The sequence below is a fragment of the Hemitrygon akajei genome, chromosome 7 (assembly GCF_048418815.1).
Source record: "Hemitrygon akajei chromosome 7, sHemAka1.3, whole genome shotgun sequence".
In the NCBI taxonomy this organism is placed as follows: domain Eukaryota; kingdom Metazoa; phylum Chordata; class Chondrichthyes; order Myliobatiformes; family Dasyatidae; genus Hemitrygon; species Hemitrygon akajei.
Window position 1 is genome coordinate 53,993,367 of NC_133130.1, and position 24,795 is coordinate 54,018,161.

At 43.2% G+C, this 24,795-nt stretch overlaps 1 protein-coding gene across 1 annotated transcript in view; it reads right to left on the reverse strand.

Annotated features, from left to right (window-relative positions):
* ppp2r5a (protein phosphatase 2, regulatory subunit B', alpha isoform) overlaps positions 1-24,795 on the reverse strand; it is a 176,907-nt gene that overhangs the window by 103,102 nt on the left and 49,010 nt on the right. Inside the window, exon 2 of the mRNA XM_073050881.1 lies at positions 1,772-1,968. Coding sequence (XP_072906982.1) covers positions 1,772-1,968 — 197 coding nt within the window. The remainder of the gene's footprint in view (positions 1-1,771; positions 1,969-24,795) is intronic.

A 24,795-nucleotide genomic window follows, 5' to 3' on the forward strand; every position in this document is an offset into this window, starting at 1 on the left:
GAATGTGGGCATATAATCCTTCCTTCCCATTCTGACCACGATGTTCCAATCTTTATAGTAATTGTTATAACTTTTAGTTTCCTCTTCAACAAAAATAACTTAAATAACCTGCATTTAGCAAGATAAATGTCATGGCACTCCGAAGGACAACACTAGATAATTTTACCTAAAATTTGATCAAACAATTGGTATTGAGAAGAGTTTTAAAAGAAGAAATAAAAAGTAGAGATAAATAAAGCTTAGGGAGGAATTTCAGTGACATTCATAAATTCAGCAATGGTGAGATGCAAGTATTTTGGAAAGACAAAAGTCATTATTACAATGTCTACTACATATTTCATTCCTTAGCCAATGCCCTACTTGTTCCCTGGGAATGATCTAAGTTTAAACCAATCTACAAGAATATGTTCAAGTGCTACAGAAGTGGAGTAGGTTTAATTAAAAAAAGCATCATGGTAACAAAACCCAAGATAAAAATATTAAAATTACAAACCTGCTAAAGCGGCAGTTAATAGTAATCAAAAAAACTAATGAGTAATGGTGAATAGTAATTGATGAAAATGCAATCATTGGATAGTTCACAGATATAATATCATACTTCAGCCATGGTAGGAGATCAATTGGAAAAAGTAAATGAGGTGAATAGACAGTCATATTGATGGCATGGTCAGAATTGCATTTGTAATTAACTACCTACTCTAGTTGCAAATAAGATTCGTGTCTTCCATTGCAGCCTTCTTGACACAGCATCGAGTACTCCAACTTTAGATAACATTACCTTTTTCCCCCCTTGTCTCTATTAGAGCTGGGTATTTCTGCCTGTAATTGTTTTGGCTCCTTATGTTTCTAAACAAGTCTTGCCTTCCAGACATATCCTGTACATAGTCTTGCAATTAACAACATATTACACAGATAAAACAGCATAATGAACTTACTGTAAATGATACATTAACTCATCTGGTGTCACCCTGTCAGAAATATTCCTTCAGTTCTACCCATCCCTCCCCATTCCTCCTTGTTACTAATTCTGATGGAGGGTCTTAGACCTGAAATGTTAATTGTTCCTCTTCCCGCTAATCCTGTCTGACCTGAGTATTTCTGGCATTTTCAATTCACATTTTAGATTTCCAAAATTTCCTGGAGTAGACGATGGTTAGACAATGGAGTTCATGGTGGACAATGAAACAATACTATGCACATTCTAACTTCATACTTGTTTGTGAACCTATGTTTGCTGCAAGTAGAGAATAACCACAATGGTTTGATCTTTGCAATATTTAATTGGGAGGAAATTTCCAAAACACTATAGCAGTAGGTATTTCAGGTGGTTCATTTCATTTCAATTCTTTTCAGGAGATTCCTGGGTGACAACTAGATAGATACAAAAAAGGGCATCAAAATATGTAGGAACATTGGACAATAGTGGAGAGAGAAGTGTTGGGAGAGAATGGTGTGGTCAGCAATGTCAAAGGTTGTAGACTATGTCAGTAGTTGAAGAACGAGGAATGGTTTACCTTTGTTAATCATATGGATGAATTTTCTTGAAACATAGGAGTTCTAAGAACAAACAAGTACTAATTTCATAAATTGGATTTTAAAACTGATACACTGTAGAGTTGTATTCTGTAATTATAGATCTAAGTATCTGATATGTTCTTATCAATTTTGCTTTATTAAGATTCTTCTCTATAAACATCCGTTGTAGTTTTATTTTCCAATGAAAGACAACCTTACACAAAAAGACACTAAAGAATGGGTACTGATCACGTACCATTTTCACTATTTCAGGATACACTGGTTCAAGAAGCACACCTCTGTTGGATGTGAGGAAATCCACCAATTCATTCAGTGTTGCTCTTTTGACCTCTTTACTCTTTAGATCGGTAACTGAGTCCATGAAATCAAAAATAACACAGCACTGTTGTAGTTTCTGACAGAACAGATCGTGCTGATCAGCATTTGGAGCATCTGTGAAAAGAATAAATGATAATATGTTTACATTTTATTCTTCAACATCAAAACTACTTCCTACAAAGGACAAGAACTTCTGTTACTGTTACAATTTTTAAAGCAAAAATAAACTTTGCAACATTTCCTGTATTAATGAGGTAGGGTAAAAATAAACTTGATTCTCATTGCTCCCCATTCGCCAGAGTCATAGAATTATAGAGCATGGAAACTGGGCCTTCTAACTTGTTCACCTGATCTTGTCCAATTTGCCTGCATTTCATCCATATCCCTTAAACACTTTTTATCTACATACCTGTCCAAATGTCTTTTAAATACTGTACTTGTACCCATCTCTGTAACTTCTTCTGGTAGTTCATTCAAGTTAAGAGAAGTTTTGATAGGTTTGTACACGGATTAGAGAGGTATGGTCTGGGTAGATGGCACTATGCAGAAAACCACGCCAATAAAGACTAGATGGGCCAAAGGGCTAGTGTTTTGTGCTGCAGGACTCTGTGACTCTCTTTACTCTGCTTTATGTGTACAAAAATTTTGCTCCTCATGTCCCTTTTAAATCTTTCCTCTCTCACACAACATCCTCCTTTACCCTGGGGGAAAAAAAACTGTGACCTCATGCGCCCTTCATGATTTTATGAATCTCCATAATGTCAACACTCAGCCTTCAATGCTCCAGGGGAAAAAAACATCCTAGCCTATCCTATGCCAGTCCTGAAGAAGGGTCTCAGCCCAAAGCATTGACTATTTATTTCCCTCCATAGGTGCTGCCTGACCTGCTGAGTTCCTCCAGCATTTACCTCTCCTTACAACTTAAGCATGGTGTCACCAATAATGTATACATCTGTTAAGTTAACACCCAAACTGCTGTCCCCAATGCCCTGACCAATGAAGGCAAGTATACAGAACATCTTCTTCAGTGTTGCTGAATTGGACTGTATAATCATTATTTTAATTGCAGTTGAATTTCTTATGCTTGTTTGTATTTTATATAATACCACTTACACCTCACACAAATGCAATACCTCAGACTTGTTAGTTAAATTGCACCTGCCACTTTATGGCCTACTTCTTCAGTTCATCTAAGCTTTGTTAATATTAGTTGACCTTCTTCACATCATCATCAATTTTGGTGTCATCTGCAAAATTACTAACCATGTAAACTACTCTCCCATCCAAAAAATTAATACAAATGACAAATTATCAGTAGACCTACCATTGTAATACACCAATGGTCACACACCCCCCCAACCTGAATAAAAACCCTCAATTCAAAAGAACTCAAATTAATTTTGAGAGACTCAATTTTCCCCTTTACAAAGCCACTCTGACTACAGTAGGCCCTCTTTATCCGCGGGGGATTGGTTCCCGGACCTCCCGCATATACCAAAAAACACGGATGCTCAAGTCTCTTATTTAACCTGTCTCAGTGCGGTGGACTTTAAGACCTGACGGAGCTCTGGACCATATTAAGCTGTCTCAGTGCAGTGGACTTTAGGACCCGGCAGAGCTTGGGACCCACCACCCACAATGTTTCTGTTCCATTGATGGAAAACAATCACAACTGAAAATAAAGTGGTGTGGCGACCCACTTTCTGCGCAGGCGAACCAGCTCACAAATAACCAACGCACGGGGGGAGACTTTGGTAATGCACCTCTGATGTCATTTCCGCCTGGAGAGGGCAGGCGCTAGGGATTAAATGCCAGCGCTGTGAAGTTTGAATAAACTAGTCTCAAAACGACTTACCGAATGCGTGTCGTTATTTCAGTGCTGTGTGTAGCACATCGCTACATTGGTGACCCCGATGGTCCAAACGGGATTTGGACCAAAGATGACCGACTCTTCATCTGTTCACGCAGTTTCGCTAAAACTGCCGACTTTCTGGACGCTGCGACCACGCACGTGGTTTAGCCAAGCAGAAGCCCAGTTCTATATTCGGCAGATATCTTCTGATTCCACGCGTTACTACCACGTGGTGAGCGCCCTTGACCAGGAGACGGCTGCCCAGGTTGCGGATTTCATACAGTCGCCCCCGGCAGAAGGCAAATATGAAGCATTCAAAGCGCTGCTCATTGGGACCTTTGGCCTCTCACAGCGTGAGCGGGGTGCCCGCCTGCTTCACCTGGACGGTTTGGGAGACAGACTGCCGTCAGCATTGATGAATGAGATGCTGGCCCTGGCTGATGGACACAAACACTGCCTCATGTTCGAGCAAGCGTTCCTAGAGCAACTGCCCGAGGACATACATCTGCTGCTGGCCAACGCAGATTTCAGCGACCCCCGGAAGGTGGCGGCCCGGGCAGACGTGCTGTGGAAAGCCAAGAGGGAGAGCGTGGCATCCATCAGTCAGATTACCAGGCCACGCGCCCAACAGCGGACCAGACCATGCCCGGCAGGGGGTGAACACAACACAGAGGCAGGAGTGAGGAGGACAGTGAACAGTGGTGTTTCTACCACCAGCGGTGGGGCACAAAAACCCGCCGTTGTCGCCCGCCCTGCAAGGGCCAGGGCCAGGGCCAGCTGCCGCTAATGACTATGGCAGCTAGCCACCAGGAAAGCCTCTTGTACGTCTGGGACAAACAGTCGGGACACCGATTCTTGGTCGACACCGGAGTGGAAATCAGCGTCTTGCCCCTGACGAGGTACGACACCCTCAACAGGAAGCCAGAACTCACCCTGAGGGCCGCAAACGGCAGCACGATATGGACCTACGGCACCTGCACAGTGCAGCTGCAGTTCGGCGCCAGCCGGTTCACGTGGGACTTCACACTGGCCGCGGTGGCCCAACCACTCCTGGGGGCGGATTTCTTGCAAGCTCACAGCCCGCTGGTCGACTTGCAAGGGAAAAGACTATTACATGCTGAGACTTTCCAGACATTCTTGCTGGGTGAAGCCAAGTTGCCGGCCCCACACCTGGACTCCATCACGCTGTCGGACAACGAATTCACCAGAATCCTGGCGGACTTTCCATCAATTCTGGCACTGCAGTTCACGGCAGCCATGCCCAGACACGGGGTTTAGCACCACATCCCGACCCAGGGACCACCCCTCCAAGCCCGCGCACCAAGGCTCCCCCCGGAAAAGCTCCGCCTGGCGAAGGAGGAGTTCAAAAGGATGGAGGAATTGGGGATTGTATGGAGGTCCGACAGCCCATGGGCCTCCCCCCTGCACATGGTGCCCAAAGCAGCTGGGTATTGGAGACCATGCGGCGACTACCACAGACTGAACGAGGCTAGAATTCCAGACCGCTACCCCGTGCCGCACATACAGGACTTTGCAGCAAACCTGCACAGGGCCAGAATATTTTCCAATGTAAACCTCGTCCGGGGATACCATCAAATCCCGGTGCACCCTGAAGACAACACTCATCACCTCATTCGGCCTGAAGAATGCCGCACAGACGTTCCAGCGGCTAATGGATGCGGTGGGACGCAACCTGGACTTTGTGTTCATCTATTTGGACAACATCCTTATAGCCAGCAGTAGTTGCCAGGAGCATCTGTCCCACCTCCGCCAGCTCTACTCCCGCCTGAGTGATTTCGGCCTCATGATCAACCCGGCCAAATGCCAGTTTGGTCTCGTTACCATCGACTTCCTGGGCCACAGGATTACCAAAGATGGGGCAACACCTCTGCCTGCCAAGGTAGACGCGATCTGCCACTTTGCCAGCCCAACACGGTCAAAGGCCTGCAGGAGTTCGTTGGTATGGTGAACTTCTATCACCATTTCCTCCCCTCAGCAGCCCGTATCATGCCCCCTTTGTACACCCTGATGTCAGGTAAAGGCAAGGACATTACTTGGGACGAGGAGGCCGCAGTCACTTTCGTTAAAGCCAAGGAAGCCTTGGCAGATGCCGCGATGCTGGTGCACTCCAGAACGGACATTCCGACCGCACTCACGGTGGACGCATCCGACACAGCAGTCAGTGGGGTGCTGGAGCAAATCATCAAGGGGCGCTGGCAACCCCTGGCGTTCTTCAGCAAGCACCTACGACCACCCGAATTCAAGTACAGTGCTTTCGACCGAGAGCTGTTGGCACTGTATCTGGCAATCCGGCATTTCAGGTACTTCTTAGAAGGCGTTCACCGCATTCACGGACCACAAACCGTTGACCTTCACGTTCACGAAGGTGTCCGATCCCTGGTCGGCTCACCAGCAGCGACATCTGTCCTACATCTCCGAGTACACGACGGACATCCAGCATGTCTCGGGAAAGGACAACGTCGTGGCGGACGCACTCTCCAGACCAGCTGTCCAGGCCCTGTCCCTGGGGGTGGACTATGCAGCACTGGCAGAGGCGCAGCAGGCAGACGACGAGATGCCCAGCTACAGGACCGCAGTCTCAGGTTTGCAGCTGCAGGACTTTCTCGTAGGCCCAGGTGAGAGGACCCTCCTGTGCGACGTGGCTACCGGCCAACCTTACCCCATCGTCCCGGCAGCCTGGAGGTGGCGAGTTTTCAACTCCATACACGGTTTGGCGCACCCATCTAACAGGACAACCATCCGGCTGGTCTCCAACAAGTTCGCATGGCACGGACTTCGCAAGCAGGTCAGTGAATGGGCCAGAACGTGCGCGCAGTGTCAAACAGCCAAGGTGCAGCGGCACATTAAAGCCCCGCCGCAGCAGTTCAAACCCACCCACCAGAGGTTCAACCACATTCATGTGGAAATCGTGGGCCCTCTACCAGTGTCCCGAGGGGCGCAGTACCTCCTAACTATGGTAGACCGGTTCACAAGGTGGCCAGAGGCGGTCCCGCTCACCGACACATCTGCCGATTCCTGTGCCCGAGCACTGATTGCAACCTGGGTAGCACGCTTCGGGGTACTGGCCCACAATACCTCCGACAGAGGCGACCAGTTCACCTCCAGCCTGTGGTCGGCTGTGGCCAGCCTGTTGGGAACGCAGCTGCACCACACAATTGCCTATTACCAACAGTCGAACGGACTGGTGGAACGCTTCCATCGTCACTTGAAGTCGGCTCTCATGGCCCGCCTGAGAGGACCTAACTGGGTGAACGAGCTTCCCTGGGTCCTACTTGGAATTCGCACAGCGCCCAAAGAGAATCTGCACGCCTCGTCGGCCGAGTTGGTATACGGCGCACCCCTGGCTGTCCTGGGAGAGTTCATACCAGCCCCAGGGGGCAAGAGGAAGAACCCGCAGCAGTCCTGGACAGACTACGCGAAAGGCTCGGCAACCTGGCCCCCGTACCGACTTCACAGCACGGACGGACCCCGACCCATGTATGCAAAGACCTACAGAACTGTAAGTTTGTGTTTGTATGAAGGGGCGGACACCGGGCACCGCTACAGCAGCCGTACGAGGGGCCATTCAAGGTGATCACCAACAACAGGTCCACGTATGTTCTGGACATTGGTGGGAGAGAGGAGGTTTTCGCGGTGGACCGACTTCAAACCAGCCCATGTGGACTTGGCGCAGCTGGTCGAGGTTCAGGCACCGTGGTACAGAGGCAGACCTCCCAAACAGAGGCTGATCCAGACTGTGAACATTGGGGGGTGTATCGCCGGTTCTGGGGGGGGGGGGGGTTATGTGGCGACCCACTTTCTGCGCAGGCGAACCGGCTCACAAATAGCCAGCGCGCGGGGGGAGACTTTGGTAATGCACCTCTGATGTCATTTCCGCCTGGAGAGGGCAGGCGCTAGGGATTAAATGCCAGCGCCGCGAAGTTTGAATAAACTAGTCTCGAAACGACTTACCGACTGCATGTCGTTATTTCAGCACTGTGTGTAACACATCGCTACAGTGGAAATAATAAAGCAATCGGAAAGAGGTGAAATGCCATTGGTCATTGGAAAAGTGTTAGGCTACAGTCGGTCAACGATCGGAACAATTTTAACGGATAAAGTGAGAATAATGGAGCATATGAAAGGCCCTGCCCCGATGAAAGCTGCAATTATTACTAAGCAACGCAGTGGTTTAATTATTGAAATACATACGTTTCTTAAGTGTTTTGCATAAATAGAAAGGTAAAATATATACTAAAGACAAACGTTAGACTAACACGCTAAATAATACCGGATCCACCTGTTCCAACTTACTTATAATACCTACCGGTAATACAAAGCAAATTCTATGTAAATAGTTGTTAAACTGTATTGTTTAGGGAATAATGACAAGAAAAAAAGTCTGTACATGCTCAAACAACAAGTGCTGGAGAGCAAACTTCCAGGTTTTCCTGATCCACGGTTGGTTGAATCCTCGCAAGCGGAACCTGTGGATAAGGAGAGCCGACTGTATTTCATATTAGTCCTTGCTGTTACAAATGCTGGTAGATCCTGTCCCCCGGAATCTCCTCCAGTAACTTTGATTATCTCACCCACGCTGTATGATGATGTAAATATCTCTTCCAGGGGCCATGCATTTTCTTCCCTAGCTCTTCAAAACATCTTAGGATATACCCGATCAAGTCTTGTCGATTTATCCACCTTACTATACCTTATGATTGAAGACTGCAAGCATCTCCTCTGTTGTAATGTTCCAGTACAATATGATTTATTTGACTTAATTCCTTAGCTTCTATGACCATCTGCGCAGTAAGTACATGAAAGAAATACTCTTAACACCTCACTCATCTATCTCCACAGGTAGATGACCACATTGATCCTGAAGGAGACCTTTTATATTCCTAATCACCCTTTTGCACCCACCCCCTCTGTTCTCCTAATACATGTATTCCTCCATTTATTGTACTCAAGGAATTTACTTGATCCAAACTGCCTTTAACTACGGTAATTTTGCCATGTTGGATCATGGATACTCCAGAATCTAGCTGCAGCTCCAAACAGTCAATGTGGTCAGTCAAGAGCTATAATGAACAGTCTCCTAACAGGTGCAGTCACTGCGAACATTGTAATTTCTTCCACCCCTCCCGCCCCCAACCCAATTCTGAAAAAATTGTGAAAGTCTGTTCTATCTCTCAAATTAAATTTTTTTTAATGAGTTTTGGGAATACAGTAATGGAATCAGCCAATCAGATTTTGATTATATACAATAATGGTTCAGATAGTATTTCTTGAAAATTATTATCACTTCCAGAGAGTGAAAAAACTTCTATTTCTATCTTTTGTTATTTAACTAGTTTTGACAGCATGTTAAGTGACATGCGCATCTAAAATAAACGCTTAAAATAATTACATTTTATCCACATAACAGCACTATTGTCCAGTTATCATTTTGCCCTATATAAAATGTTTAATAGTTCTGCACACAAGACTGTAATCCATACCTACAAAGTTTCTGAACTTTTGAAAGCAATTGACATAACTGCTTTCTCCCAGTACGTGGATTGCTACACCAGGGGTAATAGGACTATTGACCTACTGTATGCAAACGTAGAGGAGGCATATAGTGCATCCCCACTGCCTTCATTGGGGAAAGCTGATCACAACCTGGTTTTGTTACAGCCCAGATATAAATCAATTGTGATGAGGCATCCCACTACCACACGCTCTTTTAGGAAGTGGACTCCTGAAGATGAACAGGCCCTGAGAGACTGCTTCGGTACTACTAACTGGGATGTACTGCAAGGGGGGCTCTGTGGGGGCGTTGAGGAGGTCACTGAATGCACAACGGACTATATTAACTTTTGTGTGGATGCCGTTATCCCTGTTAGAACTGTTCGCTGCTATCCCAATAATAAGCCCTGGATCACTAGTCACATCAAAGGCCTCCTAAACCAGAAGAAGAGGGCCTTTAAAGATGGTGATCGGTTGGAGCTTAAAAGAGTTCAGAAGGAACTCAGAGTACAGATAAGGGGGGCAAAGGAGCAGTATAGGAGGAAGCTAGAACAAAAGCTGCAGAAAAAAAGCATGAAGGAGGTGTGGGATGGGATGAAGATCATCACCGGATGCGGTGCAAAGCGGGGGGCGAACATAAGTGGAGATGTGGGGAAAGCGAACCAGCTGAACAACTTCTTCAACAGGTTCGACAGCTCAATCTCATCCTCACCGCAGAAATCCACACCAGGCTTACTTCCCTCACAGGAAAATAGCCACTCACAGGAGACCTTGCCCATGCCCAGGATTACGGCTGCACAGGTGGAAGGTCAACTGAGGAAGATCTGTACCAGCAAGGCGGCTGGACCGGATGGAGTTTCCCCACGATTACTGAGGGCCTGTGCGACTGAGCTGGGAGAACCACTACAGCGCATCTTCAACATGAGCCTGGAGCAGAGAAGAGTACCCAGACAGTGGAAAACATCCTGTATTGTCCCGGTACCGAAGAAACCACAACCAAAGGAGTTGAATGACTTCAGACCTGTTGCCTTGACGTCGCACGTGATGAAGACCATGGAGCGGCTGATAATACAGAATCTGAGGCCACAAACTAGGCACGCCCAGGATCCTCTTCAGTTTGCGTATAAGGAGAAGGTGGGAGTGGAGGATGCTATCATGTATTTGCTGCACAAATCACTCTCTCACCTAGATGGGGCCAGTTGTGCTGTGAGGATTACATTCCTTGACTTCTCTAGTGCCTTTAACACCATCCAGCCCAAGATCTTAAGGCACAAACTAACGGAGATGGGAGTAGACTCTCACATGGTGGATTGGATAGTGGACTACTTGACAGATAGACTTCAGTATGTGCGGTTGGGAGACTGTAGGTCTGACACGGTGGTCAGCAGCACAGGAGCGCCGCAGGGAACCGTACTCTCTCCGGTCCTGTTCACCCTGTACACATCAGACTTCCAATATAACTCGGAGTCCTGCCATGTGCAGAAGTTCGCTGATGACACGGCCATAGTGGGGTGTGTCAGGAATGGACAGGAGGAGGAGTATAGGAAACTGATACAGGACTTTGTGATATGGTGCAACTCAAACTACCTGCGTCTCAATATCACCAAGACCAAGGAGATGGTGGTGGACTTTAGGAGATCTAGGCCTCATATGGAGCCGTGATCATTAATGGAGAATGTGTGGAGCAGGTTAAGACCTACAAGTATCTGGGAGTACAGTTAGACGAGAAGCTAGACTGGACTGCCAACACAGATGCCTTGTGCAGGAAGGCACAGAGTCGACTGTACTTCCTTAGAAGGTTGGCGTCATTCAATGTCTGTAGTGAGATGCTGAAGATGTTCTATAGGTCAGTTGTGGAGAGCGCCCTCTTCTTTGTGGTGGCGTGTTGGGGAGGAAGCATTAAGAAGAGGGACGCCTCACGTCTTAATAAGCTGGTAAGGAAGGCGGGCTCTGTCGTGGGCAAAGTACTGGAGAGTTTAACATCGGTAGCTGAGCGAAGGGCGCTGAGTAGGCTACGGTCAATTATGGAAAACCCTGAACATCCTCTACATAGCACCATCCAGAGACAGAGAAGCAGTTTCAGCGACAGGTTACTATCGATGCAATGCTCCTCAGACAGGATGAAGAGGTCAATACTCCCCAATGCCATTAGGCTTTACAATTCAACCGCCAGGACTTAAGAACTTTTTAAAAGCTATTATTAATGCTTTTTGAGATAGTGATTTAGATGCATATCATATTTTTTTTACTGAGTTAAGTATTGTATGTTATTAGTTTTGCTACAACAAGTGTATGGGACATTGACAAAAGTTGAATTTCCCCATGGGGATGAATAAAGTATCTATCTATCTATCTATTTATCTAACTGAAACTTATTCAAACTCCTGAGATAATCGGATACTAATTATCATGGACAAATCACAGTATCCATCATAGTACCTTTCATTTCTCCACTTTCCCCAGTGGCATGAAATTACAGAGAAAATTAAACCACACAGAACATTTTTGGACACACGAGATATTGAATTTCTGAACCAGGGCGTCATTCAGAAGGGCCAAGCCAAGAATCACCACAGTTAAATTTGATTTAATACCTTAACTCCTGGGAAAAAATATAGCATACTGGTTTTTGCATCAAAGGTATTAAAGAACAAAAGTAAATCTTATCTTTGGAGAAACTTCATTAGGATTAGTTAGAGCAGTTTTGCTCTCCTTGTTTAGAGGTTTATGAACTTGGAAGTCATTGCAATATTAACATGTCGTATCATTTGATGTTTTGTCTTTTATATAATCATGACATAATCAGTATAAACAATCAACTCTGCTCTGCATGTCTGTGGCCAAATTCTCCAGTTAATTCCATTCTGCTACTCCTTCCCCACAATACTACAGATTTCTCCTTCAAAGCATCAATTAAATTCTTCCTTAGAAATTAGTGCTGACATTATTCAATTAGCTCATACCATCCTTTTAGGGAAAACAACTGTCACATCAAAAATATTTCCTGATCTTCTGCTTCTTTCACCAACTATGTGCATGGGACCATAACCAGAGGTCATAGGTTTAGGGTGAAAGATGAGAAGTTTTAAGGGGAACATGAGAGGAAATTTCTTCGATCAGAGAGCTGTGAGAATATGGAATGAGCTGCCAACACAATTTATGCATGTGAGCTCGATTTCAATGTTTAAGAGAAGTTTGGATAGGTACATGGATAATAGTGATATGGAGGGCTATGGTCCTGGTGCAGGTAGCTGCTGGGAGCAGACAGTTTAAATGGTTTCAGCATGGACTAGATTGGCAAAAGGGCCTGTTTCTGTGCTGTACTTCTACGACTCTATTTTCAATCAGTGCCCTTTGGTTACCAACAGTTCTGCAAAATAATTTCTCTTCATTTGCTATGTCATAACTAAGTTCCAACTACCTGTTTTTTCTAAGTTTGCTAACAGTCAACATGTGGCACCTTATCAAGTGCTTTGGACAGTACAAATTCACAGCATTAACCCCTTTTGCCACTTCATCAAAAAACTTAAAAAATCAATGAAAGCAATGTGATTTTAATAACACAGGTGAAAAGCCAGCCTGCAATGCTCATATTCATAACGGTTTTAGCAGAAATATGAGAAAATCTGCAGATGCTAAAAATACAAGTTCCTCCAGCATTTTGGTTGTGTTACTTCATAACAGTTTTAATCTATTAATAGTAACTGAATAACAAAACAAAACTGGTCCAAGGTACTTCAGGATACCTTCGAGCAGTACTTCGGAGGAGAAAGTATAAATGTAAAATAATTAGCTTAATTTTCAACAGGAACCATCATTTTCAGACTCTTGCATCAGTACTGTAGGCATCTGCTAGTCTCAAGAGACCATGGATTTGCGCCTTGGGAAGTTTCCAGTGCGCAGGCCTGGGCAGGGTTGTATGGGAGACTGGTAGTTGCCCATGCTGCAAGTCTCCCCTCTCCACGCCACCGATGTTGTCCAAGGGAAGGTCAAGGGCCGACACAGCTTGGCACTGGTGTTGTCGCAGAGCAATGTGTGGTTAAGTGCCTTGCTCAAGGACAAAACACACTGTCTTAGCTGAGGCTCAAACTAGCGACCTTCAGATCACTAGACCAATGCCATGCGCCACATCAGTATTGTAGCTCACCCTCAAGTTATCAATACCCCACTCAAAATAGTGAAAATTATTAGCTTAATTTTTCATACAAATTAGGAATATAAGTAGGCCATTCAGTCCCTTAAACTTATTTTGCCATTAATAAGATTATGATTTGAATACAGGTGTTCCCCGTTTTTCGAATGTTTGTTTAACAGCACCTCGCTGTTATGAAAGACCTACATTAGTTACCTGTTTTCGCTAACAGGTGTTTTTGCTGTTACGAAAAAAGGCAGCGCGTGAAAAATGTAGCGTGTGAAAAAAGGCAGCGTGCGCACTGAGCCGCCAACCTCCTCCCCCCGGAACTGCATTCTAGCCAGCATTGCTTAAACACATGCCTGTGAATATCTGTGCTTTATGTCAATTTATTTTGTGCATCCATTAGCAAGATGAGTTCTAAGGTTTCGGAAAAGCCTAAAAGAGCGCATAAGGGTGTTACACTTAGCGTAAAACTAGACATAATAAAGCGTTCGATCATGGTGAACGAAGTAAGGATATAGTGAGTTTGGCTAAGGGTTTGTGGAAGTTGACGAAGATGATGTTCAAGAGGTTTTGGCATCACATGACCAAGAACTGACAGATGAAGAGCTGATGAAGAGGAAAGGGTAACAACTGAAATCAAACGCAGTAGTGAACGCAGAAAGTGAAGTCCTCCAGGAACTGAAAGTGAAGCAATTGCATGAGATTTTCGCTGCGATTGACAACGCTGCAATGATTGCAGAAAAATATGACTTTAATTTTGAAAGGGTACACAGGTTTAGGGCATATTTGCAGGATATTTTGAGTGCTTACAAAGAACTGTATGATAGAAAAATGCGCAAGGCTAAGCAGTCAAGCATACTGTCGTTTTTCTAGCCTTCCACATCAGCCACAGCAGACGATTAAACTCGACCTTCGACATCGAGGCAGGCAGACATTGAAGATGACCTGCCTGCCCTGATGGAAACAGATGACAATGAGATGACACCCCAGTCTCCTCTACCTCCCACCACCTCAACCTCTGACGACTCAGCCTAACACACCATCATCAGTGTGCTCACTGTCTTCCCGATTTTGGTAAGTGAAACTACACTGGACGTACATTATTTCTACTTTATATAGGCTGTGTATTTTTATGTGTTATTTGATATGATTTGGCAGCTTCATAGCTTAAAGGTTACTGGATTGAGTGCTTCTGCCGAGAGCGCTTGCGCCGTGTGTTTCTGCCAAGAATGCTTGTGCCGAATGCTTTTGCTGCGAGTACTGCCGAGAACGCTTGCGCTGAGTCTTTCTGCCGTGAACCCTTGCGTGAGATTTTCACTACGGTGGACAGTGCCACAATAATTGCAGTAAAGCATTTCTACTTTATATAGGCTGTGTATTTATCAGATCATTCTTGCTTTTACTATATGTTACTATTATTTTAGCTTTTATGTGTTATTTGGCATGATTTGGTAGGTTATTTTTTGGGTCTGTGAACGCTCACAAATTTTTCCCATATAAATAAATGGTAACTGCTTCTTCACTTTACGACATTCTGGCTTACAAACCATTTCATTGGAACGCTCTACCTTTGAATAGCGGGGGAAACCTGTATAACCTAAACTCCACATTTGCATAAATATTGCAGTCTTTCAGTTTCTTATTTTGAAAGCTAATAATCCACCTACTTTTGTCTCCAAAATATTCAAGATTCTACTTCTACCACCCTTGGAGGAACTGTTCAGATTCTCATGGCCCTTAAGTAAAAAACAAAATCTTGCTCCATTTCCATCTTAATGGTGACACTGTTTTTACATAATGTCTGCAACTTCTAGATTTTCCTATAAATGGAAATATCTTTCGTATGTTCATCATGGCAAGATCCCAAAGACCAAGTACATTTCAATCAAGTCAATAAGCATCTCTCATAATGACTTATATCAAGTAGTAATCTAGTAAACATTCTATCAACTGTTTCCAATGTACAGTGGATTCTGGTTAATTGGGACACATCAGGACCAGTAAATTTTGGCCCAATTAAGCAGCTGTCCCAATTAGCCATGGTTTCATGGAAATAGCTAAAAAAGGTATAAGAAAGACAAGCTACCATTTCAATGAGTAGCAAATGGTGTATTTAAATGAAATACAGAACAAACTATAACACTACCAATACTACTACAATACTATAAAATGGTGTATTACTTCCTAATAATATTGATGGAAAAATTCATCATTGTACAATTGTTGTGTTCTTTTGATTGACTGTAAATGAACAAAATTTGTGCAGACTTCGGCTAATGTCTTTTCTGGCATCTTAGCAAGGTTCTGAAATTTCTTTAAAAACAGAAAGCACGGTGTAATGTCTAATGGCCACACAAGTGCACACAAGTGACACTAGTCAAAAACTATTCAGCAACAGTCTCCTGTCTCAATTAAGCAGCACAGTGTCCCAAATAAACAAAGGGAATCCCAGCTATTTCCTCAATTAGTTTTTCTTCTTTAGGACATGTTCCAAATAAGTGGCTATCCTGATTAACCAATGGCCCAATTAACCAGAATTCACTATATTTAGATCCTGCCTTGAATAAAATCAATACTGTACATAGTCAGCAGATGTCATCTCACTGAACCTCATAATTGAAGCAGTACCTCTTTAGTTTACTAATCAATTCTCTTTGCAATAAATGATAACATTCTGTTAGCTTTCCTTATTACTTGCTGTTATTTTGTTATTGCCTATTGTGAATTATACACAAGGAAACTGAGATCCCTTTCCAACTCAGTGCACTGCAAATTCTCACCATTTAAATAACATGTATTTTTAAAATTCCCCTTGTCAAAATGAACAATTTCACATTTCACTATATTATACTTCAGATCTTTGCCCACTCATTTAACCTACAACTTTCTGCTCATTCTACGTTCTCTTTGCAACTTACTTACTTTTCATCAGCAAATTTAGCAGCTAAACATTCAGCGCCTTCTTCCAAGTCAATCAAGTCATACAACATGGAAAAAGCCCATCAGTCCACCAAATCCAGACAATTACCTGCTTGTAGTAATATTTCATTCCTCCTACATTCCCATCTTCCCTCACATTCTATCACACCTAAATACTGAGGGCAATTTACACCAACTAATTGATCTATCAACATATGTCTTTGGAATGTAAAAGGAAACCAGAGCACCAAGGGAAACTCATACATACACAAGGAGAAATGTGTAAACACTACACTGGCAGAACCTAGGGTCAGATTTGAACTGGTGTCCAGATGGTCACTGGAGTTGTGAGGCAAGAGTGCCACTTGTGCCACCCAAGTCACTGATACTTGGTCCATCTCGGACACTTCTCTCCCCTTTCTCGATCTCTCGGTCTCCATCTCTGTCCACTGACATCTTCTATAAACCCACTGACTCCCATAACTAACTTGATTATACCTCTTCCCACCCTGCCAAATGTAAAAATGCTATTCCCTATTCCCAGTTCCTCAGTCTCCGCCACATCTGCTCCCAGGATGAGGTTTTCTGTTCTAGTACTAGTACATCTCAAATGTTGGGGAGGAAGCATTAAGAAGAGGGACGCCTCACGTCTTAATAAGCTGGTAAGGAAGGCGGGCTCTGTCGTGGGCAAAGTACTGGAGAGTTTAACATCGGTAGCTGAGCGAAGGGCGCTGAGTAGGCTACGGTCAATTATGGATAACTCTGAACATCCTCTACATAGCACCATCCAGAGACAGAGAAGCAGTTTCAGCGATAGGTTACTATCGATGCAATGCTCCTCAGACAGGATGAAGAGGTCAATACTCCCCAATGCCATTAGGCTTTACAATTCTACCGCCAGGACTTAAGAACTTTTTAAAGCTATTATTAATGCTTTTTGAGATAGTGATTTAGATGCATATCATATTTTTTTTACTGAGTTAAGTATTGTATGTAAGTAGTTTTGCTACAACAAGTGTATGGGACATTGGAAAAAAAGTTGAATTTGCCCATGGGGATGAATAAAGTATCTATCTATCTATCTATCTATCTATCAAATGTCCTCTTTCTTTAAGAATCATGGTTTCCCTTCTGCTGTCATCAATGATGCCCCACACCCGCATCTCCTCCATTTCCTGCACTTCGGCCCTCACCCCATCCTCCCGTCACCACAACAGGGACCGTGTTCCCCTTTGTCCTCAACTACCACCCCACCAGCATCCAGATCCAGTATATTATCCTCCGCAACTTCCGCCACCTTCAACAGGACCCCACCACTAAGCACATCTTTCCCTCTCTACCCCTCTCTGCTTTTCGCAGGGATCGTTCCCTCCGCGACTGCCTGGTCTACACATTCCTCCCCACAGATCTCCCACCTGGTACTTATCCCTGTAAGCATAAGTGCTACATCTGTCCCTACACCTCCTCTCTTACCACCATTCAGGGCCCCAAACAGTCCTTCCAGGTGAGGCAACACTTCACTTGTGAGTCTGTTGGGGTCACCTATTGCATCCGGTGCTCCCAGTGCGGCCTCCTCTACATTGGTGAGACCCGACGCAGATTGGGGGACCGCTTCGTCGAGCACCTCCGCTGTCCGCCACAACAGACAGGATCTCCCAGTTGCCACCCACTTCAACTCTGCTACCCTTTCTCACTGATACAAAATATTGAGGCAACAGCATCAGTCTCCAAGGCATACTACTAATTATACGTTGGCAGCAGTTAGAAGACACATTCATACCCACTAATTCTTGGTAGTCAACCAATATTCTTTGCTCACAAACATATTACCTCCTTATCAAATGCATTTTGAAAATTTAAGTATATTACATTCACTTTTTTCCTTTATCCACAAGGCATGTTAATTCTTCCAAAAAAAAATTCAACAACTTTTGCTGAATTACTTATAAATTTTCTGTTCAGAAAAATTAAATATGCATTTATAGATAGTACAGTTATTACTATCATGAAATGGATTCAAAGACAGAATATCCCAATTAGATCACAAATCTAATAACATCAAAATAGCTGGATGAGGCACATATTAAAAATAAGCCTCCCCAACCCTTCTCCAGATTATGAAGAAAAACCTCAGGGCTGAAGTTTAAGGAAAAATTCTAGATCTCATTCTGCAATATGCACTGCTGGAAAATTAATCTTTCTACAGATCCCTCAAGCAGAGTTTGAACTTGCATGACAAAAGAAATATTTTTTCAAATTAACAGAGAATGCATGAATAATTGAATTTCAAAGGGCTGTGGATGACAATATCAAAAGGTAAAACACCATTTGTTTTTCTTCCTTCTAATATGAGTATTTGAAATTCTGTTCTAAATTGGATGGTCTCTTGCAATATTAATCACAGTATCTAATATTTCCTTTGAACTATATCCACTCAATATGTTTATGTGAAGCATCTGATACATTTTCCACATTCGATGAAAGATGCTATTTTGACACTAAGATATCTTCAAGTTTGGCTTTCAGCTATATCACAGGAATTTAAGTTGAAAATTTGATGTTAAGAATGAACACATTCAGTGTCATTCATTTAGGAAGAAAATTCTGATCGGTTTTCTGCTGTGAAGTGTAAATTCTGTCTTTTGTAGTTATCTAAATATAATCCCTTTGCTCTATGGTCAAAAGTAAGTAGAATGAGCCACTTAATTTGCAATTCCAAAATGTCTCCATCACTAAAACATTCCCACATGAGCAATCCCTAATAGGAAGGATTACATTCAGTTTGCAAAATTATACTAATACTGCACCAATAGAAGTCAATATCATTCTAGTGGGCAAAGGAGTGGCACTAGCTGAAGAATATACTTCCCACATGCGAAGCAGAGAGATTCACCTCTACCCAAAAGATATTCTTCAAGATATCACTTAATATGAAGAGTATGATAAACCAATTTAATGGCAGATTAATCATATTTGATAATTCTTCTTTGAGGATACAACAGCGCTAAGTATGTCTAATGTGTTTTATTCAAGATCCGGAGTTAATGCATACTGGAACAGTTTCCATGTTTGACGCAACTTGAAGAAAATTCACCATGTCGTAAAGTTTTAAAGTTTAATTGAGCAGTCTTATAAAAACAGAAGTAAAAGAATAATTTTATACCAAGCCACTACTACAAAATTTTGCCCACATACTACTCAAAGGTGTCTCATGACTTCTAAAGGTAGGCGCACAGCAGTTTGAAAATGCCTATTCCACAAGTATGAACATTTTTTGAACAGCACTTCCTAAATCAAAAATGTTACCAACTCAATTAAGACCTACCAGTAAATGGTACAATTTTTAGGTTTTCCTTCAAACCACACATCATTCTGATGAAGTTGATTATTTCTTCATTATTGATGGATTAAAATGACACAGAGTGACCTAAAGAGCCCTTCAAGGTGAGGCAGAGGTTCATTGGCATCTGCATTCAAAGTTCAGAATGTGACCATCTTTACAGTGTGCAGAGTGTACAGACTGGGCAACTGTTTTATGGAGTACTTGTGCCTTGCCTGCAAATGTTACCCTGAGCTTTTAGTCACATGCCATTTTAACTCCCACTCCCAAACTGACCTGTCATTTTTCACCAATTCCATTGTTGCAGTGAGGCCAAATGAAAATCATACAATTTTCAGCCCAACTCGTTCATGCTGACCAAGTTGCCCAAATAAACTACAGTCGGCCCTCCTTATTCGCGGATTCCGTATGCACAGATTCAACCAACCGCGGATCGGGAAAACCTGGAAGTTCTCTCTCCAGCACTCGTTGCTTGAGCATATACAGACTATTTTTTCTTGTCATTATTCCCTAAACAATACAGTTTAACAACTATTTACATAGCATTTACATTGTATTAGGTAGTATAAGTAATCTAGAAATGACTTTAAAGTACAGGCAGTCCCCAGGTTATGAATGAGTTCCATTCCTGAGTCCGTCTTTAAATCAGATTTGAAGTCGGAACAGATACATCCAGTATTATTTAGTGTCAGTTAGTCAAACGTTCTTCTTAGTATATAGTACATATTTTACCTATGCATATAAAACACTTAAGAAACATACGTACTTCAATAATTTAACCACTGCGTTGCTTAGTAGTAATTGTAGCTTTCATCAGGGCAGTGCCTTTCACATGCTCCATTAAAATTGTTCCGATCGTTGACCGACTGTAGCCTAATGCTTTTCCAATCACTGATGGCGTTTCACCTCTTTCCAATCGCTTTATTACTTCCACCTTATTTTCAATCACAATCATGATTATTTTCGTGAACAGAAACACTGTGGATTCAGAGCTGTGCCACCAGGTCCTAATGTCCACCACACGGAGACATGTTAAATAAAGTTCGGGGTTCCGCTGGGTCCTAAAGACCACCACACTGAGACATGTTAAATAAGGGACTTGAGCATCCGCGAATTTTGGTATCCACGGGGGGTCCTGGAACCAATCCCCCGCAGATAAGGAGGGCCGACTGTACTACCATTTGCCTGTACTTGGCCTATATCAAAGGATTCAAAGTACATTTCTTATCAAAGTATGTATGCGGCATACTTTGAGATCCCTCTTCTCCACTGACTGTCATGAAACAAAGAAGAACCATGGAAACCGTTCTAAGAAAAACATCAACCCCCCCACCCCCATACTCAAAACAAAAAATAAATTGTACAAATGGCTACAAAAATTAGATCTAAAAAAAATATAGAATACAAAAGAAAAAAAATCAGAAGACATATTTCAGTGCAGCTCAGTGTTCCTTATCTGCAGGCCGTCCCAATTCAAAACTGCCCAAACTAGCAACGAAACAAAATAAAGGAACAACCAGAAAACACATCATTAGTGAATTAGAGTTCAATTTGCCAACCACGTCAATTAAACTTTGCTCTGACACCATCCTCCGACAGCATTGAACGAGAGGCTAGTAGTCAGCACTGAATACTCGCTCACCCTCTGCACCCACCTCGACAATTTCAATCTTTCTCAGTGCTTCAATCAGTGAGAAATGGAGTCGATCATAGGTCCACACACCATCTCCAGCCTTCCTTACCTTGTGAAACCCTATTGGAGACAGCAAAGCGCTAGATCACTCGATGGCCCGAAAACACACTGCCAGAATGTAGAACACAGGCTCCAAAAGCAGCAGAACCATACAGTTGAAGTCAGAAATTTACATACACTTAGATTGAAGTAATTAAAACTCATTGTTTAACCACTCCGCAGATTTCATATTAGCAAACTATAGTTTTGGCAAGACATTGAGGACATCTACTTTGTGCATGACACGAGTAATTTTTCCAACAATTGTTTACAGACATATTATTTTACTTTTAATTGACTATATCACAATTCCAGTGGGTTAGAAGTTTACAAACAAAATCAAAAGAAATCAGCAACCAAGACCTCAGAAAAAAAATTGTGGACCTCCACAAGTCTGGTTCATCCTTGGGAGCAATTTTCAAATGCCTGAAGGTACCACGTTCATCTGTACAAACAATAGTACGCAAGTATAAACACTGCAGCCGTCATACCGCTAAGGAAGGAGATACATTCTGTCTTCTAGAGATGAACGTACTTTGGCACAAAAAGTGCAAATCAATCCCAGAACAGCAAAGGGCCTTCTGAAGACTCTGGAGGAAACAGGTAGACAAGTATCTATATCCACAGTAAAACAAGTCCTATATTGACATAACCTGAAAGGCTGCTCACAGCAGGAAGAAGCCACTGCTATAAAGCAGCCATAAAACAGCCAGACTACAGTTCGCAAGTGCACATGGGGACAAAGATCTTTTGGAGAAATGTCCTCTGGTCTGATGAAACAAAAATTGAACTGTTTGGCCATAATGACCATCGCTATGTTTGGAAGGAAAAGGGTGAGGCTTGCAAGCCGAAGAACACCATCCCAACCATGAAGCATGGAGGTGGCAGCAACATGTTGTGGGGGTGCTTTGCTGCAGGATGGACTGGTGCACTTCACAAAATAGATGGCATCATGAGGAAGGAAAATTATGTGGATATATTGAAGCAACATCTCAAGACATCAGCCAGGAATTTAAAGCTTGGTCACAAATGGGTCTTCCAAATGGACAATGACCCCAAGCATACCTCCGAAGTTGTGGCAAAATTGCTTAAGGACAACAAAGTCAAGGTATTGGAGTGGCCATCACAAAGCCCAGACCTCAATCCATAGAAAATTTGTGGGCAGAACTGAAAAAGCGTATGCGAGCAAGGAGACCTACAAACCTGACTCAGTTACACCAGTTCTGTCTGGAGGAATGGAGCAAAATTCCAGCAACTTATTGAGAGAAGCTTGTGGAAGGCTACCCAAAACGTTTGACCCAAGTTAAACAATTTAAAGGCAATGCTACCAAATACTAACAAAGCGTTTGTAAACTTCTAACCCACTGGGAATGTGATGGAAGAACTAAAAGCTGAAATAAATCATACTCTCTACTATTATTCTGATATTTCACATTCTTATTGTGAAATTTCACATTGTGATCCTAACTGACCTAAGACAGAGAATGTTTTCTAGGATTAAATGTCAGGAATTGTGAAAAACTGAGTTTAAATGTATTTGGCTAAGGTGTATGTAAACTTCTGACTTCAACTGTATATGAAATAAAAGGAAGACACAAAAGAAGTGAAAGTAGCTCCATAAACCATCTTGAGAATGTTGCCCTTGGTAACACTGTTCACTTACGCCATCTTCTTCCTAAACCTTTCATATCCACATACCTGTCCAAATGCATTTAAAATATCAGAATTGAACCTGCTTCTGCTACTTCCTCTGGCAACTTATTCCATATATGCAACATACTCTGAGTGATAGTTATCCTTTAACTCTCTTTTAAATCTTCACCCTCTCACTTTTAAACCTATGACCCTTCAACCCTGGCTATTCACCCTACCTATGCCACTCATAATTTTAAAAACCTCAGTAAGGTCATCCCTCAGCCTCTTATATTAGTCTTGCCCCTATCGAAATGCAACACCTCACAATGATCTGAATTAAACTCCATCTGCCATTCTTTGGCCTATATGATCAAGATCTCATTGGAACCCTAAATAGCATCTTCACTCACCACTTAACCACCAATTTTAATGCTATCTACAAACTTGTAGTTGACTGTCATATCCAACAATGACTAAATTTTATAGTGGAAAAGCTGTTGCACTGGGGCAGTTCTACTCTCTTAACCTCAGAAGTCTGGGTCCAGCAGTACAAGTAGTCATCACTAACCGGGGATTTCTTTGGTTGAAGTGGATGGTCTTGTCCTTCGTTCTCCACGAAACATTGCTGAAATGCCTTCCTGTCCATTGGATGTCACTATTAATCTCATCTGCCCAGTGCACTGGAGTTGATTTCACATGCTAGGACAGGCATGTCCCTATCTCATTGGGGTATGAGGCCGCTGACTACCTTCACCTGGTTTAGCCTGCCTGTCGAAGTAGTGTACCAGGGTATGGCCACTGTTGCATGCAAACAGCTATTTGGAGCAATAGATGCAAGCAAAGTATCCAGTGGGGCCCAAAGGTGAGTGAGCTGCCCCAGAAAGGACATGACAAGCCCCTTCACCAGAGGTGCCACCCCCTTCTGGACACACCATACACATTCACAAACTTACCAATCAAGCTACTTACATTCTCATCCAAATAGTTAATAGATAAACAACAGTTGTTGCAGCACTGATCCTTGCAATACAGGCAGTCCCCGAGTTATGTACGAGTTCCGTTCCTAAGTCCGTCTTTAAGTCGGATTTGTACGTAAGTCGGAACAAGTACATCCGGTATTATTTAGCGTCAGTTAGTCAAACGTTTGTCTTAGTATATAGTATATATTTTACCTTTCAATGCATATAAAACACTTAAGAAATGTATGTATCCCTATAATTAAACCACTGCGTTGCTTAGTAATAATTGTAGTTTTCACCGGGGCAGGACCTTTCACATGCTCCATTATTCTCACTTTATCCGTTATCCTTTAAAATTGTTCCGATTGTTGACCGACTGCAGCCTAACGCTTTTCCAATGAACGATGACGTTTTACCTCTTTCCAAACACTTTATTATTTTCACTTTATTTTCAATCGCGATCGCTTCCCGTCAATAGAACAGAAACACTGCGGGCAGTGGGTCCCGAGCTGCGCCGCCTCCCGAGGTCCGCTGGGTCCTAAGGACCACCGCACTGAATTCCCTGGGTCCTAAAGTTCATCGCACTGAGACAGGTTAAATGGAACAAGTGGGAGTTGTGCTGGGTTTGGGTATTTGATCCTCCACAATATTCCGCGTGGGAATTTAAACTGGAGGTGGCAGTGTTTTTTTTATGAGGTCGAGTTGCGAGCTCGACATCAACCCGGCACGGATGGTACGGGAGTCACTGGATCGACATCAACCTGGCACGGGAGCAGTCTGTCACTAAATCAAACTCAGGAACCTCCGTTCTCCAGCCTAGCGCTGATCTCACTGCGCCACCGACGGACAGGGGGC